General features: G+C 51.7%; 1 protein-coding gene across 1 annotated transcript in view; it reads right to left on the minus strand.

The window, feature by feature from the left end:
• SHB (Src homology 2 domain containing adaptor protein B) overlaps window positions 1–18,589 on the minus strand; it is a 146,948-nt gene that overhangs the window by 13,111 nt on the left and 115,248 nt on the right. Inside the window, 2 exon segments of the mRNA XM_006886865.1 lie at window positions 11,278–11,397; window positions 18,285–18,456. Of these exon segments, the coding sequence (XP_006886927.1) occupies window positions 11,278–11,397; window positions 18,285–18,456 (292 nt within the window).

The raw sequence follows: 18,589 nt of genomic DNA on the forward strand, positions 1-18,589 counted from the left end.
CCCCAATGGCACAGAGTTCAGCCTCACAGTCACTCCGGGTTACCTCAGTACAGCAAATTGACAAACTAGGGCTACACCACTGAGAAGAATATTCCTCTAAATTATAACTACTCTAGGCCCAAGGGCCATAAGCCTGAGGGCCCAGCCTACTTTTAAATACAAAGGCCCTCCAGGAGGTGGTGATGACTCTAAACAAGAGGCTTAATTAAATAAAAAAACAACCAAACATTGCACAGGACCCTCAACCAAAACAAGAAGGGCCCCATGCAGAGCAGACAATAACCCCAGGGAGGTGGCTCACTCCTTAGAATAACCACCCACACAAAAATCAAAAGGGCAGCATTTGTCCAGGGCTAAAGCTTAGAAGACAAGAAAGGATAAGATGAAAGGATTAATGGCATCCAAGGAAAAAGTGTGCAGTTACATTGGAGGTATCGTAATTAATGTCATACAATACAATGTGCGTGAGTAGTTGCCTGGAAAATAATTTACTCTTTCACTCAAATCACAACCCCCCCAAAAATTCCTTTAAGGCTCTATTCAAATGACAGCCCCAAGAAGCCCTGCAAGATGCCTGCAGTCAGGCTAATTTCTTCCTCTCTCCCTGCTTCCCTCCATCACAGCTTTCATCTACCTCTTGTCCCATTGCCCAGACTACAGGCTCGAGTCTGACGTGCCTCCATCTCCCCAGCCAGTTGAAGGCCTGGCACACAGTAGGAATGCAGCTGTGTCAGCCACACACTGCTGACTTGTTTGGAGGCCCTGCCCAGAAGGTCGGGGCTGAGACTACAGCAGGCTGATCCCCCAGCCATCTGGGGCTGTCAGCAGTAGTGGGTGGATTTTCAAAGGGAAAATTGGGGAGGTGAAAAAAAAAGTTCTAATTAAAGCATCTTTAATAAGCTGGCTTTGCCAAATCCCATTGTTCCTGATTTTCCTCTTGGGTGAAGTAATCTTAAACAAAACAAAAATATTAAAAGTGGCAAAAAAATATCTGTGGCTGTAAATATGATGGGGTTCCCCAGAAGAAGCCTATTGGGACATGAAGACCTGGGGTACAAGGGTGTGTATATAGGGGGGCTAAATGCATAGCAAAGTATCATGTTCATGGTTTAACATTTAAACTGTATGCAGGGCTATAAAATCTGACATCTGATTTTATAAATCAGCCTCAAACACCAAAAAAAAAGTTTATAGAAAAAACAAATAACATTTTTAAGGGGCTCAGAAGCCTAAAATGGGAGCTGGGAATTTGGATTCTGCCAGCAACTGACCATGGGATCTAAAAAGGTTCTTCTCCCATCTTGTGCCTTGGTTTCCCCAGTTGAAAACAGGCACTTTGGCGACCGCAAGCCAAATCCTTTCTTCTAGCTCTTGTGTGCCCACAGGTCTGGGAACAGTCAAAATCCTCCATCTCAGGTTTTTGCTGTGCGAAGCTGTCAATTTTGGCCCTGCCAAGTGCCTCTGGGTGGGGGCCAACCACATTTCTCAGGAGCCTTCTTGTTCATCTGCTACAGCAACACAAGACCCGACACCACAAACATCTTCCCGGGGTAAGAACAAGCTCTGCTAATAACCTGCCTTTGTGCAGCCTCTTGGAGTTTACAGAGTGTGTGCATCTAACACGCGAGGGGAAGCAGTGGGCTTCTCAGTCCCTTCACGTCTTTCTCCTGCTGATACACCTTCACTGGTGGCCCATCCCTTGCAGCCGTCTGCAACCCCCAACTAAAGTCCCTAACTACCACCCCATTCATTTCCAGATGGCTTTTGCAAAAATATTTTTAAGTATTAACGAGATGTTAGAAACGGAATTGGAAAGAAATGTTTTTCTCATTTGTAGACCACCCAGTCTCTCAAAGGACACTGTCCCAGGACGTGAAGGAGTTTCCTGATGTTGGGGTGGCCAAGCTACACAGGCAGATTTCTACAGGCTGATAGGAGATCTTTACAAAACCAACTGAGAATCTAATCAGGGTGGTTCAGACACTGGAGAAGATCAGAGAATTCTTGGGGTGCAAAGAGTGGGTATCTGGATTGCAAAGGAGATGAGTAGGTCAGCCACAAAGGCTGAGCCCACTCAAGGGGCACATCTGTGCTGCTGGGTCAGGCGTTTGGGCCAGAGAACAGACAGGCGGTGGATTACCGAGAGCACCTCCCTGTCAAGTTTGGCACAGTAGAAGAGGGATGAACTAGGGGAATCTGTCTTCCTTTGCAAAAGTCACCACTCAAGGTCTGTACTGCAGCGGGCAGGGTCTGAGGAACAGGCAAGCAGTCTTTTAACTCCTCACAATTCCTACTCACATCAACCTGATCACAAAGTGATTCTCCTTTCCACTTCCACTAGTCTCCTCTCAGTGTTCTCAAGGCAGCCTCCTTTGCTCCAGAGGTAGGTGACCTTTGCACATATAACTGTGACCAGGCCTGGCTTCTGAAACCCTCCATCCTGCCAGTTGAGGAGGTCACCATCATCCTCCGATTAAGCCCGAAGCCCCAGTGGCCAACTCTGAGCTTCCCTCATCCTCCTCTGCCACCAGAGGCCCCAGGTACCCCCAGCCTGGGGGAGAAAGATTTCAGTTCAGCTGCAGCAAGAGGCTGAGGGGTCAGGGAAAGAGTGAGCCTGCTTGATCCTCCTTGGTGACATGGTTTTGGAGAGGCGCCTGGACCTTCTGAGTCTCTGTTTTCTCCTCTGAAAAGTGGGAGGATTGTACAGTTGCATCCTCCTCTGCTTGGGGACAGACTGGATTCCGAGAAGCAAATGAACCTCATAGTTGGGTCAGCCATCCTGGTGCTGAACCAGGTGGAACAAACTTCCCAAGTGGAGGGAAGACACCTGGGGGTTCTGGATCTTCTAGATGTCACTGTGAGCCTGGGCACTCAGCCTGAGGGGAAGTGAGGGAGGTTTCTGCTTGGAGATGCTGCAGGCAGAATGATGGTCATGGGTGTGAACTCCAGTTCCCTATGTGTAAAAAACAAAGGTCTGAATCCCTGGCCAACCCCTGCACAGCACACCTGTCACAGGGAAGCTCGGTCCCCATAGGTGGTCAGTAATCACATTTAAACATTTCAGCAGCTCTGAGCATTGGCAGGGCCGGGCTGTTCGTGCCTCTTCTGCTGGAGAATAGAAGAACTAGACTTGGGGTTTGCCTGGACCCACACCCCACAAACCAGAACTCTGGGTTTTCCCCTTTGCACTCAGACTAAAAACAAATTCAAAGCCATCACCATCAAGTTGATTCTCGACCCATAGTCCCAGTGACCTCATGTGACACAGAACGGCCCCACCATGTTTTCCAGGCTGTGATCTGTTCAGAAGTAGATGCCAGGCCTTTCTCCTACAAAGCTGCTGTGCAGGCTCAAACCATCAACCTTTCAGTTGATAGCCAATTAGTTAATCACTGCACCTCCTGAGAACCTTTCAAGCAGAATGCCAAACCCCAAATCCATTATCATCTGATTGATAGGTCAGGATGGAATTGCCCCATAGAATTCAAAGCCATAACCTTTGTGGAAGCCGACTGTTCAATTTTTCTCCCTAGGAGTAGTGAGTAGGTTTGAACTGATTTTTCGTTGCTGTCTGAGCATTTACTCACTGCCCTATGAAGGACGAAATTAAGAGTAAAATGCTGTCAGCTGCCACAGAGTAGACAACACTAGGAACAAGAAATTGAAAACCCTGTCCAATTTTTCTCCCTCTTCATAATATCCAATCTGTGCTCAAATCCATTTTTTCGCTGTCACCATGCCAATCCATCTAGTGGGCCTTCCTGTCTTTCTCTGACCTCCACCTTTCCCAGCATGCTGTCCTTTTCCAAAGACAGGCCCCTCCTGACAACATGCCCAAAGCATCTGAAACAAAGTCTCACCATCTTAGTCTGGGGTCCCACAGCTAGTCAGTCAGAGGTGAAACGAAGATTTGAACCAGGGTCTCCGGGGCTCAAAGGCTCTCTCTAAGCTCTCTACCCTGGGGCTCCCGAAGCACCAGAGCCCACACATGCAGCGCAGGAGAGGCATGTTACTAATGAGGGCAATGTCCTTGGAAATGTTCCGCCATCAGCAGGAGCTGAGCCCGTGCTGGAGAACCTTGAGCCTGGGCATATTTTCTCAGAAATTCCGAATAAAGGGAAATGTCACTGAATATTTCTCACAGGGTCCTCCTGACAGCTCGTGCTTTCATCCCGAGCGGCACCTGCACGTTTTAAAGTTCACCCTTCTCATTTAGTCCCCTGCAAGGAGGGCGAGGAGCCCCTTTGTTTTGCCTCCAGCAGCGGCTCCTAATTGCCGCATTTCCTTGAAACCTTTTTAGAAGGAGAAAATAAATATGCTGCACGCTAATTGGGCAGAAAGTTCATTTTTCCACTATCAGCCCTGAAAGGACGAGCTTCTACAGCTGGGGTACATGGTGGGTACCCCTCCATGCAGTGAGCGCAGCCTCAGATGCAGCCAGAAGATTCCATCTGGAGTTGGCAGAAGCACACCCCTGTCCTCTTGGGCCTCGGTTTCCCTCTCTGTAGAGAGTACTGGCCAGTGATCGAAAAGGTTCTTTTCTGCTCCCTAAATCCCTAAGTTTTCTGCTCAGCATGATTTCTAGGGCAGTTTGCTGCAAACAAGCTTCCTGTGAGCTAGCAAGAAGCAAGGTGCATTTGGATTGTGATGTGCAGAGATAGAGACAGTGCGACCATGTAGGGGGTAAAAGGAATGCCTGCTGAGGTTCTGATGAAGAACTGGGAGATCAGATAGGTTAAGCAACTTATCTACCATCACACAGCTAGAAAGAGACGACAGTGTGAATTTGATTCCAGCTTATTGTGACTGTGGCAGCCATTGTGAATGTTATAATCCCACCGCCGTGTGGGCCGTGTGGGACAGAGAATTGTGACTCGGATCGATGCAATCTGCACAGCACTGGTCCACAGGGAACTCTAGAATGACTCCCCCATCATCCTGTACCTCTACACATCGGCAGTGAGGACAGAAGCCACCTCTGAATGACTCCTTGTGAGTGGAAAGCACCTGCTAACGGTACATCTCACATGCACTGTCTTCATTAACACAGCCCATCAGCCCTTTTCACAGATGAGGAAACCAAGGCCAAAGAGGTGGAATCATGCTGTCTAAACCACCCTTCTAATAAGAGGTGAAGCTAGAGCCCAAGAGTGCAAGAGCACACACCTCACTGGCTTAGACTCTGCGTTCTAATTGCTGCCTCTATCTGGGAGTGGAGGGGTTGGTGAATGGATCGAAAAACAGGAGGCTTCCCTCTCTTCCAGATCGGTTTCCTCGACATGGGCTGCTCCTTAGCTATTCCCACCCCCAACTGCCTGGGCCCTCAGCCCCTTCTACCATCTCGTGATGGAAACAGGGTCTGTTGCTACCTGCCCACCTTTGAGTAAGAGTAGCTGCCTCTGTGCCCTTCCTTCCTGGGGCCTTGAGTGTATCCTGGGGCAGGTACACAGGATCCTAGGGCTCCTCTGATGAGGGCTGGGCAGTGGAGTGGTAGAGGCGCACAGTAGCTATGTCCCCACCTTACTCACCCACCTTCCTTTGGACCCCCCCCCCCAGGCCCTCAGAGACAGGGCTGGAGAAAGCAGCTGGTAATTAAAGTCCAGGCATTCCTGGGCTGCAGGTCGTGTGCTAAGCCAGGAGCTCAGTAACTCCCTGAGGGCCCCTCAGTGGTCTGAGGCTGCAGGCCTTGCGTATAGGCCTGCGTGCTTTGTCCCCGGGGTCAGGGCTGCAATGAAGCTGTGAAGGGCCTGCAGCCTCAGATGCAGACCCAACAAGGGGATGCTCAGAGGCTGCGGGAAGCTAAGGCTGTACTCCTTGCTGACGGACAATGGGTGAGCAGCCATCCCCATCCCCTTTGCACCCTGCAAACCTTTATTATTTTCTTGCTCCTGGCTGTCAGCAGCAACAAACTAAGATTAATCACTTGCCTGGCCTGGCCCAGACCCAGACATGCCTACTGTTTGAAAACTCTCTCCTTCACTACATAAATCAATGAAGGGAACGGAGAGGAAAGGAAAACAACCTTAACTCAAGTGCACCCCCTGTCCCATGGAATGCAGCCCCTCTCAGCCCCTGATCTGATCCCACACCCTCACAGGGGCCCCAGGAAGCACCTGCTGGGGAAAGACCGGGTGCCCAGCAGTCAGAACAAAGTACGTCAAACTATCAGATAAACAGAGGCTCATTCTTGACAAACTGCCCTGCCCCTCTCCCCCTGTCGAAGGAGATGGGCTTTCCCACCACCCTGGGGCTGACAGCATCTCATCATAGAACCCTGAAACTGGACATGAGATTACAGACTGAACCTCAAACCCTCACTCTATAAGCACAAAATAGGAGAGACCTGCCTAAATCATTTATTGTAACACAGACAGTACCTGGACGTGTCCTCTCCGCCCACGGTGGCTGGGGAAGAGGCACAGGGCACAGTCAGCATGTGGGGGGTGTGAGGAGGGTACAGGACTCACATGACTTCTTACAGGAGCTAGAGAGAGTGAGAGTGTTTATATCCTATTTTCAGGCGATATTCAAGGAGGTCAAATGTCTTGTCTAATGTCACACAGCTGGTAAACATTGAGGCAGGATTCGAACTCTGAGCTTGCTGGCTACAGTATGCATTCTTCCCTCTGTATCTTTAAAAGGGTTTCCCCAATATTCCCAGCCAGTAAGCCTGCCCAAGCTGTGACAACAGCTCCCTCCACCCTCAGTACCCCTGGGCTGTGCTAGTTCAAGGGGCTCCTTGGTGACATGTGGGGCCAGAGGGAGGCCAAAGCTGTGACCTCTCTCAGTGCACCCTGGTTCATTAACAACTCTAGAATGTCATTCTGAGAATGTCACTGTACCCTACTCAAATCTTTGAGGATGTCCCACTGCTTCTGGGGGAAGCACCCAGCCTGGTGGTTCGAGTTACTGCACCTCTCCCAGGCCCAGGTGAGGTCCCGCTGTCTTCCCACCGTCTCTGCACAGGCCTCTTCCCCATGTCCCTTCCCTTGGCCTCACTGCCCTCTCTCTGTCCCTGGGTCTGGCCCTCCGCATCCTCCAGTAACCATTTCCCCTCTCTGATTCCTTTCATTGTTCATGGCCCGACTCATAGTGAGACCCACAGAACAGAGCAGAACCCCTCTAGCTTATCCTTGCCGTGATCTTTACAGAAATTGATGGGCAGGTCTTTGTCCTCCAGAGTTGCTGTTGGCAGTTTGAACCAAGTCAGCAGCCAAATGCTTGATCTCAAGAGCATCACCAGAGGGCTTTCTTCTACCTCGCCAACCCTAGGGAGCTCTGTGGCTTTGTGGTAAGATGCTGCATAGTAATCCCAAAGGTATGCGATTTGAATCCACCACATGCTCCATGGGAGAAGGGTGGGCAGTCTCCTCCTGTACAGTTTACAGCCTCTGAAAACCCACTGGAGGGTCAGCTATGGGTCAGTTCAGACTCGACAGAGACAACAGCAATAACAATGGGCATCCCTCAACAGCTCCTACTAGTGTATGATCCGCATGATGGGAATGGACCAGACATACCATCTCTGAGGCCAGACTAATCCACATCAGTGAAGATGCGTACGCTGTGCCTCCAGGGACTTGAAAACCAAAGCCCCCTTTGTGAGGAGGGCTGCACAGGGCCGTTCCCACAGGCTGGGCCCTTGTCAAAGCAGGGCTTTGCTGGCTGTGGCTTTCTGCCAAGGTCCCTGGGTGCCACTCTCAGCCTGTCCTTCCAGCCCCTGCCCGATGAAGGCAGAGGCCAGTCCTCCCCCTTCCTCTCCCCAGCAGCATCAACCCTCAGCCTTTGAAGTCCTGTCCCTCATCTGGTCTGGATTCCTCTGCAAAAACTCCTGCGAAGAGTCCTTCACAGCCCAAAGTGCCTGAAGAGGGTTCTTTTAATGAGATTTTTTTTCCATCCTTTTCCCTTACTGCCTCCCTTTCCAGAGGCAGGAAACTGTGTTAAGAGTTCGACATGCTTTTTGCCAATTTCTCAAGGTTCAAGTAAGTGTTGCTTCCCTGAGGCTAGCGTGAGTGCAGCCAAGGGCCGGGGAAGGGTTCTCTAGGAAGTGGTCGGTGGGTTTGCAGGGCCACAGTCAGCCTTTGGGGAGACACTGTCAGACGAGGGGGCAGGGATCGGCCTGGTCCACACAGTGGGAAGCAGCCGCAGATGACTCACTCTGTCTCAATCTGGCAACTGTACAGCACAGGGGTTGGACTAGAGGTTTTAACACCTGAGGACCTTCTGGCCCAATGTCAGGAAGGCTTGAGAGGTTGTGGGAAGGGATGGGCCAAGGAGGTGGGTATCAGTGGCCCCTGTCCACCCGAGGCTTCACTCCAATACAGACCCTACGCACGTGGTTCAGGGTCCACTATTCCCAGGGAGGGGAAATGGGGGAACAATCTCTGTCTTCGTCACCCTATGGGGCTGTCCTGGGGCTCCTGTATAAACTGTAAGTTGAAGTGGATAAATGAAGAAAAGAAGTAGATGGGAGTGGGGTTCAAGCACAGGCTGGTACCTCAGGAAGTCACCATGTACTTTTAGGGACCTGTGTCCCTCAAACTGAATCCTAACTCCTGTGAGTCACACAAGACCAGATGACACTCCCCTATATTTTACATCTTTGTCTGCTTACCGCCAGGGACCCCTTGTTCCGGCCATCTCTGCCTGGGGAACTCACTTCTCTCTTTAGGGTCCAAGTTCACTTCCTCCTTGCCTCTCTGTGACAGTGCATCTGCCTATACACCAGCTCTGGGCCCCCGGTATCTCCTATGTCCAGCCACAGCCTGGTACCTCTGAGAGCCCTGCCTTCTAAGGCTGGCTCCCCCAAACCCCTTCTCCACCTAGAATACCGCACAGCAGGGCCTTGCAGCCTCGAGGCTCATGGGGAATTGGCTAGAGGAGGAACAGTGACATAGCAGAGATTCTGGTGTCAACATGCACCAGGCAGCAGTGTGTGTGTGTGTATGCCACAACCCCTCACAGTAGCTGGCAAAGCTGGGGCTGACCCTGGTACAGAGGACACCCAGGGGCTCCATCTGTGGTTGAGATAACCCATGCCAGGACACTGCTCTCTGGTTGCCAGGAGGACCGGCCAGTGGGAATTGTGGGGAGGCAATCACTCCTTCCTTCTGCAGCCAGCACCCTAGCCTAGGGCTGGGTGACTTCAAGGGAAGGCTGACCAACTGAGACTACTGTGCTGGTATTTGGGGTGATCCTCTAACAGCTCTGGACAAATATGTAAAACTAAACTATCAGAGAGCTCTGGTGGCTTAGTGGCAAGAAGCTGCACTACAATCCAGAAGGTGCGCGGTTTCAATCTACCAGATGCTCCGCTGAAGAAGGAGGGGCAATTTCCTTCTGTGCCAGTTGGAGCCAATTTGACGATACATGTTTGCATAAAAAAAAACAAAACACAAAAACCACAAAATCAAACAAACCCCCAAACGACACAATCAAAACTAAACTATCTACTCTCAAGTAGAGTTAGTGTTGTGAATATTCACTTAATTAGGTCTGACAGGAAGTAAAGAGAGTGGAATCTGGGGCCTGATGGGCATGATGTACTCATGCAAGGTCCTCCCAGTCTCCTTCCCCTACTCCCTTGGACTGGGAGTACTCTGAGGACAAAAGGGAAGCTGAGCCCAAGGATGAAGCAACTCACAGGGTCAGAAAACCCCTCGATGCCAGAGCGACTCCTAGCGATCACCAATCCTACTGTCCTGGGCAGACACAACACTGAAGACGAGACCACACGGTGAGAAGTTGTGGGACAGGATTCTAGCTCAGACGGTCAGAGCTTAACCCAGGGGAGTGAGCAGGATCTGCAGGACAGTCCTGAGAGGTCCTTCTGCATCTGGTCCAGCCTCCTGCCTGAGCTGTGGTTTAGCATATTGAATTTCCCTCGATTTTGATAACCAAACTGCTTCTATAAACCCATCAGGTCTGATGGGGGACAGTGCAGGAGGCCGCGGCCAGCAGCTCGCTCTTGGAACATCATATGCCTGATTGTTTGGACCTGAGTTCCCCTCCCAGCCGGTACATCCTCCCTCAGGAGGTGGCCATCCAGCTTCTGGTTGCGCACCTCCACTGCTCACTACTTCTTGAGGCAGAGTCTATCACTCTTGGACAGTGCTAATTCTGGGACATTTTTCCTCTCATTGAGCTGGAGTCTGCCTGCTTGTTGATTCTCCCATCTGCTCTGCTCGAGTTCCTGGAAAGCCCTTAAGAAACATGCGGTCTCCCATGACTTTGAACACCCTTTCTTCTCCTGGTGCCTTGGCCCCAACCTTACAGGTGTGTCGCTATCCCCCTCAGGGTCAAGCCCACCATAGAGCTGGCCAACATCATCATCCCACTCTTCATACACCTGGAATATATGTGGACCATTCTGACAGGCACCCCCCAGCAAGCTCTCTCCCTGTCACATGGGGCCTCTAAGGGTGGTGAGAAAAACAGAGAGCCAGACAAAACAGGGGTTTCACTGTCTCTGGTGGCTAGTGCTGCCTGAGGGGCCTGGGTTATACCCCAACTCTATCACCAACTCTGTGTCCTTGGAAGATTCCTTCTTTGTCCATCTCAGTTTTCCTGTCCATAATTTCGGGCCCACCCATCCTGACACAGTGCCTTGTAGGTCAGAAAGACCTGAGAGCTAATGCAATAGCCACAAGCACTGTGTCAGCTGACCTGTCTGGCTCTACTCTGCATTCTCTGTGATAACAGATCTGCTAAAACAGCAAGCGAGCTCATAAGGAAGGTCATCCTTGTGACAGGAGCGCAGCAGGGAGCGAGACAACTGGCCTCTAGTCTCACCCTGCCACTTGATCCAGCTATGCCCCTCCTCTAAGCCTCAGTTTCCTCATCTGCAGAATGGGAAGAATACATTCCTCAGTCAGAAGACCATGGTGAGGATCCTGCCAGGGATGAGGTCTGCTCAGCGCTTTCTCTGATTCCTGCTTTGCAGCAGACAGGAAAGCTACTCAGGAAAGCTATTCTTGGTTATTTAATACAAATCTTAGGGGAAAAGGCCCCTCCTCTCCTGGAGAGGCAGATAGGGCAATCGTAAAAACTCCTCTGGGTCCCAGGAGAATAAGATAAAATTGAAAAACCAAGGCTTGAAATAACTTGTGCTGGCAAGTTTCCCAGGGGGACAGCGGTGGCTCTTCCGGCCCGCAGACCGACCAGCCCCAGGCGAGGCTGCAGTCAGTGTAGGCAGGGCCAGGGGGCTGCGGTGCAGGGCGAGGCGAGGGGCGGTGCGGGGGTGCGGGGGTGCGGGGCGAGGGGCGGCGCTGTACTCACTTCAGGGAGAGGGAGTAGTCGTGCTTGCTGGTCTGGCTGTTCCGCACCAGGTAGCTGCACTCCTTGCAGAGCCGCAGCAGGCTCTCAGCTTCACCCCTGCTGATAGCGCCATGATACCATCTGGGGAGAAGGCAGAGGGGGAGTCAGCACCCGGCGGGGACAGCACTCCCACAACCCGGCCACCCTTACGTCTAGGGCCTCCTGGTTAGAAGGCAGAGGTTGGTTTGCTCGTCCAACAAAGTTTTCCACCCAGGGGACAAGCTAGTTTTTCCATCAGTGAAATGGCTGGGTGTTCTGCTTGGGTCCTAGAAGAATGGCCAGGGCAGGGTGTGTAGGAGGCATGACACAGGATGAGGGGAGATGGGAGCCTAGTTACCTGGGCACTGGACATCAAAAGATCTTTATTAGACTAAACCCAGTGGAAAGATGAATTTTACATAAAGATGTTAATCATTCCAGATGCTTTTACAAAAGATCAACTAGACAGTCCTGAAGGAAAGGAGCTGAGAAGTTTTCTGGAAACATGACACCTGAATGAGCCTGGAAGAAGTCACACAGGATAGCTCGCTCGTTCACTCAGGGCTTTGGGGTGGGAATCAACTCATGGCTGAGCCCCCAGTGGGTTTTCAGAGGCTGTAAATCACTGGCAATCTTTCTCCTAAGGAGCAGCTAGGGGATCTAAAGCCCCTGCCTTTGGATTGGCAGCACAACTCCTTACCCAGTAGCCACGATGATAGCCAGCAGGTGTTAAAGGCACACTCACAAAGGCCCTGAGGCAGGAGTAATCTCGGTGTGCAGGAAATGGTAGGAGGCCAGGTGGCTCAGCTGAGGAAGGAAGGGGGAGGCTGGGAGGTGAGGCCAAGAGGCCTCAGGGCGGGGCCTTCAGGTGGAGGGCGAGGATCTGGCTTTCAGTTGGAAAGAGCGGGAAGCCACTAGAAGGTTCTGGTAGAGGGACACATGACTTCCTGTCCTATTGGTGGGACAGGTGGGCAGTGCCCATTCCTCAGGGCATCAGGTGGTTGGTGTAGATGTCAGCAGCACTGTGCTCCTGACAAATGGGTCACTGGGCACACAGGAAACACAGCACTGCTGCTCCTGGTGGGGAGGACCCAGTGGGAACATGCATCTTTTTGAGGATGGAAAACTAGAAGCAGAGTTTTCATGAAAGAGCAGAGACTATTCCATGCTGCACTGCAGGTTCACAATGCATGTCTGTCTGCACTTGGTCTGGTGAGAGCGAAAGATCAGTGATGTGGGCGGAGGCAGAGCTGGGAAGAGAAATGGAAATGGTGGATAGTCCTGCTTCCCTCAGACATGCCTGGCTGGGGCCCTGGTGCCTGCCATGTACCGATGAGGGTCTGGGACAAAATGCTAACCTGGCTGAGCCTTGGCTCTCTACTGCGTTAGGCTCGCTCCAGCCCCCTCTTGGGGTGACGGGGATTAAACAAGATGACACATGCGATGAGCTTAGGCAGAGCTTACACTGGGTGCGTTTCAACAAGAGGCAGCCAAAAGCATCAGCTGAAAGAGGCTGAACTCGTAGACAACAACATCCCATCTTATAATTATGGCAGGCCTCTGCCCGCCACGGGGGCTGGGACTGACACTAACAGGTGAGAACAGGGCTGCAGCTTTCTTCTAGCGGCCCAGGATTGCCCTCCAACAGGGCGTGAGTTTGGCCACAGAAGGCAGCTTAGGGAGCAAGGTCTGCCCCCTCCACGGCACGCTCAGGGGAGGCACACGGCTCAGGCACGGCCATCACTTAACTGAAAGGCCGACTCACAGCAACCCGACAGAACACAGGACCATCCTGTAAGGTTTCCAGGGCTGTCCATGGACACACTGCCTCACCTTTCTCTCGTGGAGCGGTTGGTGTGCTCGGTCGACCTTTCAGTTAGTCAGCAGTCAAGTCACAGCACCACCAGGGTGCCTGGATATACTTACAGACTCAAAATCAAAACCAAACCAAACAAAAACACTCCCAGCTTTATGAAAACAAGGGCTGCAGAGGAGATCGGAGTGTCTCTGCGGGCTGCACTGACTTGGTCAGTAAGCTCCTGACTGCCTCGCAGGCGAGGCCGTAGTGCTGGACACCCGCTGGAGAGTGCAGAGCACAGACCTGCCTTCCTTCCGAGACTGAAGGAGGAGTAAGAGGAAGGTGACTTTGAGCAATGCACAGGTTGCTCTCTAAGGAAAAGGTTTCAGTGGCAGGAAAGCCCACGAGGAGCTTTAGAAAGGATACATTACTGCAACTGGGAGTCAGAGTCCGACAAAGACAGAGAGACAGAACAAGAGATTTGGTAATCTTGTTCTCCAGGAAATTTCAGCAGCATCCACACCTCGAAGGAACTAGGGCAAAACCAAGGCAACAAACTCAGCTACTGGAAGATGTGGGGTCCTCTGAGAAAGGCCTCCAGGATCTCCAGGTCTCCAGGGAGTGCTGTCTACAGCGAGCCTGGCCCTGGGGGCAGCAGTAAATTGAGGAAAGGCTGTGCACGTGGGTGGGAGTCCTGGAGTTTCTGGGGCCTTGTCAACGGTAATCCCTGGTGGGTAAACAGGATAAGCCTCTGGTTCCTTCCTCCACTGCTCTGGTTACCCCACTGAGAGAGAAGGGCCAGGGGGGGCTGGGGTGGAAGGATCAAAGGGGAGCCAAGTAGAAGGGAGTGAGAAGGCCAAAGAGCACTGAATCGGGTCAGCCATGGGGGCGAGACTGGAGATGGGGAGGCAGGCTGGGTATGAGTGGGCCTGTAGGGGATTAGGCATCCACTGCTGGGTTCCCGTGGACTCTACCTGGACTGAAAGGAGAACACAGGTTAGAGGACATATTAGGGAATGTGGATCTAGTGGAGTCAGCTACTCGGGTCGGGGAGACTCAGTCCCTGTCATCTGTCCCACCCACTACTCAGTGGCTCAGTCAATATTTACCAGCCACGTCCTACATCCTTGATCTGATGGGGCTGACGTGGGGAGAGGGATAGTCAGCAAATAGGTACAGGAAATAACTTCAGATGGTGGTAAGTATTATACAGAAAAAGAGCTGATAAAGATGGTGACCTGAATGAGGGGAAGGTGCCCCGGTGATGCAGTGTTTAAACACCTGACTGCTATCTGAAATGTCAGTGGTTCAGGCACACCAGCCACTGCCCAGAAGTTGTGGCAATCTGCTTCAGAAAGTTTATCTGATGGGGAAGTTCTATTCTGTCCTTTAGGGCTGATAGGAGTTGGAGTCAGCTTGGTGGGAGGGAGTTGGGTTTAGGGTGGGAAGAGGTGCCTATTTTAGGAGGAATGAGGGGAGATCCCTGAAGCGATGACTTTCGAGGGCAACATAACAAGAAACAGGTGATCATACGAATTAGCGACTGTGTCAATTACCACCAGGAGCAGAGGAGACTATGTAGAGACCCAGGAAGAGAAGGAAAGCAAGTATTCAAGTTGTTATGTGCTATTAGGTTAGAAATGACTCTTGGCTGACCCATCAGTAGATTTTCAGAGGCTGTAAAGGGCACAGGAAATTTTTCCTCTTTCTCTCATAGACCAGCTGGCAGACTGGCACTACCTGCTGGTAAGTTGGCAATGCAATTCCTTATCCACTAAGCTCCCAGAGTGGAGGTGGTGCCAAGGAAAAAGGATTTTCTCGAGAGATAACACATGTAAAGGTCCTGGGGTAGGAATAAACTGAGTTGCTTACGGAGCAGAAAGGTGGCAAGAATGCCTTCAGCAGTGAGTATGGAAAGTGGTACAGGATGAGGGTAGAGTGGGAGGAGGGGTCCAGCTACCTGGGGCCTATTGGCCTAGACAGACATTTGGATCTTATTCCAAACATAATGGAATTTGATGATGAATTTCAAATAAAGATGCTATTTGCACTGGATGATCTTACAAGAGGTGAATGAGGCTGCCCTAAACAGTGGCCAGAGAGTGAGCAAGGGCCAAGTTAGGAGGCTGCTGCAGTACTGCACATAAGAAGATAGACATGGAGGTGGAGGGACAGATTCTGGCAGAGCTTGGTAATGAACTCGATGCTGGGCACAAGGCAAACACAGCAAGCTGGCAGTCATGGAGCTGTCTGTGAAGCTGGGGAAGCTCGAGGAGTCGCAGGCTTAGAGGGCATGATCAGGAGCTCTGCAAGACTTCGATGCCCTGCCTCAGCCAAGTGGAAATGCTGAGCAGCAGCTGGGTGTAGGAGGGGGTTTCTGGGAGAAGTGTGGGCTGGGGAGATGCACTTGTGATTCATCTGTCAGGAGACTGAAGAGGCGACCCAGGAGAGCACATGGTTGGAAATTGAGCCCTGGCAAGTCCAAGTTCAGGTCAAGTGGAGGTGGAGGAGTCACTAGGGAGGCTGGATAAGAATTTGAGCAGAACATGTGGAGAGCAGGAAGCAGTCAACAATGCCAACTAGCACCAGGGGCAGGAGAGACCACAGAGAGAACTGGGCAGAAAAGGGAAGCAGGTGTGGAGGGTGGGGAGTGAGGAAGTGAGAGAGGAAGGTTGGCTGCTCAAGGAGATTGTATTCATTCAATGCAAAGCACCTGTTATGCACTAGGGGCTGTTCTAGACACTAGTGGCCCAGATGTGTTCCTGTCTTCACAGAACTTATATTCTCAAGGGGGCAGTGGCTAGAACTAGGAGTTAGGGGTGAAGTGACTTTCTTTATTCATTTACTCTCATTTTAAGACGTCGGTGATAAGAACACGTATACACACTTAAGGGTATACCCTCCACGATGGAGGGTAGTGAACTACCTTAGGGAGGCAGCGGGAGTTCCAAGAGCATCTGAACAACCCATGTACCATCATCCCAGGAGGGAAGACAGGTGGTATGGACACCGGTCAGATATAGGCCTTCGGATTCCCAGCAGTCTCCTAAGATCGGGCACATCCTGCAGTGTGGTTGACTCCCACATCCCCTGCACGGGCCTGTACTAGCCAGGGCCTCCTAGATGTTAAAGAGGCAATAGCCTGGGTGATCCTCTCTACCTAGGCCATCAGGCTCTACAGGAAGTGGATTTGATCTAATCACACCTTTCAGGTGATGAGTCAGGGCCAAGGCAGGTGAGAATGATCCCAGGAGAAGAAAGAAAATTGGGGAAAGCCAGTCCCAACTCTGAGCTTGGCTGTGGGCCTGGTCAGGTGAGGGTAGGAAAGCAGGTAGTGTCCTCCAGAAGCCCAAGCCTTCAGGACAGAGGCTCAGCTTGGGGATGCAGAGAGGGGGGGGCTGCGCCTACCTGAGCCCCAGCCTTGCCATGCCTGGTAGAGCCTGGGGATGCAAGACACTGGGTTTGGCCTAGTTAAACCCCAGCCTTGCCTTGCCATACCTGGCCAGAGCTTGGGGATGCCAAAGGTGTGGGCTGTGCCTAGTTGAGCCTCAGCCTTGCCATGCCTGGTCACAGCCTGGGGATGGCAAGGGTGCCAGCTGAGCCCTAGCTCTGCCTGGGTCAGAGTGCAGAAGGAGCAGACCCAGGCATCTCTGCCTCATACTTTGTTGATGAAACAGTGCAGTCTGATCAGAAATAAGCAAAACCTGCCACCCAATCTGCGTGGCTGTGAGACATGATTCACATGACACCTGCTGGGAGCTCTCCCAGTGTGCTCAGCACAGCAGGCGCAGAGCCCTCAGGAAGGGGCCCTCTGTGGAGCAGGCATATGCTTACAAAGGGGGCACAGGGCATCCTTAAGGAAGCCCTGATCCTACTCACGGAGCCAGTATTTCCTGGGAGGGGATGCACTGTTGGGAAGGAACCAGAACCCCTGGCCAAAGATCAACAGAACAGGAAAGGGCGAGAGTCTCCTGAGGAACCACAGTGGTGTCGGCTCATCTCCTTGGCTTCGAGTGGGGCTTATTCTGAGGCAGGAAAGAAGTACAGGAGGACGCAAAGGTGTGGAGTTCTGAGTCTGCACTCTGAGCTGTGATATCTGGTCAACAGACTGCACCTCTCTGAGCCCCAGCGTTCTCATCTATAAAATGAGTAAGTGTACGATTTATCACACGCACACACATACTTGTTGTGAGGATGCATGACTAAATGGACCAGCACAACACCGGATACCTTAAGCCGGTGCCTGGTTACAAAGAGCAGAAGCTCATGGAAGCTTAGATAGAGGTGGCAGTGGTGGTTGTGTGCTGTCGAGTCAGAACTGACCCATAGCTGACCCTCCAGCGGGTTTTCAGAGGCAGTAAATCACATGAGAGGAGACTGCCCAACTTTCTGCCACAGAGCAGCTGGTAGATTCAAACAGCCTGCCTTTGGGATTGCAGCACAACTTATCACTAAGCCACCAGACCTCCCCTTAGATCTGGAGTGGTGAGAAACTGGTACGAAAGTTTGAGGGCCAATTAGACAGTGAATGGGAGGCTAAGGAGACTGAACTTGGCCCCGGATGTGACGGGAAGACCCTGGTAGTTTTAGGGAGCTGCAGGAACCTCAACGTTCTGGACCTGAGGGTGAAGGCTGTTGAGAAGGTGATAACGCCATGCTGAGTGAGGAGGGCAATAAAGGGTAAGACACTGAGCAGCAGGACACTGAGCTCTGGGCAAAGAGTCTGAGGAAACTCACATCGAAAGTGTACAGGCTTTGCCCAACTTGAACCCAGCAGATGTGGAACAAAAATATTTCTCTAGCTGGGAAGTAAATCAACTGGGAGCAGGATTCAGTTTACACTTAGCTTTCTAAGAATTCACTTGCTGCACGATGAAATTAGAAACAAGAGAGTGAGGGAGAGCCGCTGGCATCAAAGGAAGAGAGGAAATGCAGTGTGGAGAATAGACGCTCAGGGCTAGGAGTCAGGAGGGTCAAGTTTCAGTCCTGCTTCGACCACTGCCTTGCCGGTGGCCTTGCCTTTTTGTGAGTTCCAACTGCCCATCTGTGCACGAGAGGTCAGACTAACAGGTCCCTTAAGTCTGTCATTCTCTGAGTCTAATTTTTCAAACTAAGTAAAATAAAATAAAAGGAAAGAGCAGAGATGGGAAGAGCTGGGAGCGAGGCTGACCCATGTGTCATTAGCACTTACATCTGTTTCTCCAGGGGGACAGTGGGGTCCACTCTTTCTCCCAGGATCCCACAGAACTCGGGACTGCCATGTTTGATGGGCTTGAAGCCACCCCCGGGGGCACGAAGCTGGCGCCGCCGATCCCGGGAAGGCGAGGGGGATGCTTGGCGCTTTTCGGTGCCATTAAACTGGGCTGTGGGAGACAGAGAGAGAGAGAGAGCAGTTAGTGAGGCTCACGGGGGTTCTGGGGGTAGGAAACACGGTAGAGGTTCAACTGTCCAAGCTGGGGTTTTACAACACATAGGAGGATGTTTCAGGCAATGAAA

Source organism: Elephantulus edwardii, unplaced genomic scaffold, assembly GCF_000299155.1.
Source record: "Elephantulus edwardii isolate Elephantulus edwardi_28Jun2011 unplaced genomic scaffold, EleEdw1.0 scaffold00052, whole genome shotgun sequence".
In the NCBI taxonomy this organism is placed as follows: domain Eukaryota; kingdom Metazoa; phylum Chordata; class Mammalia; order Macroscelidea; family Macroscelididae; genus Elephantulus; species Elephantulus edwardii.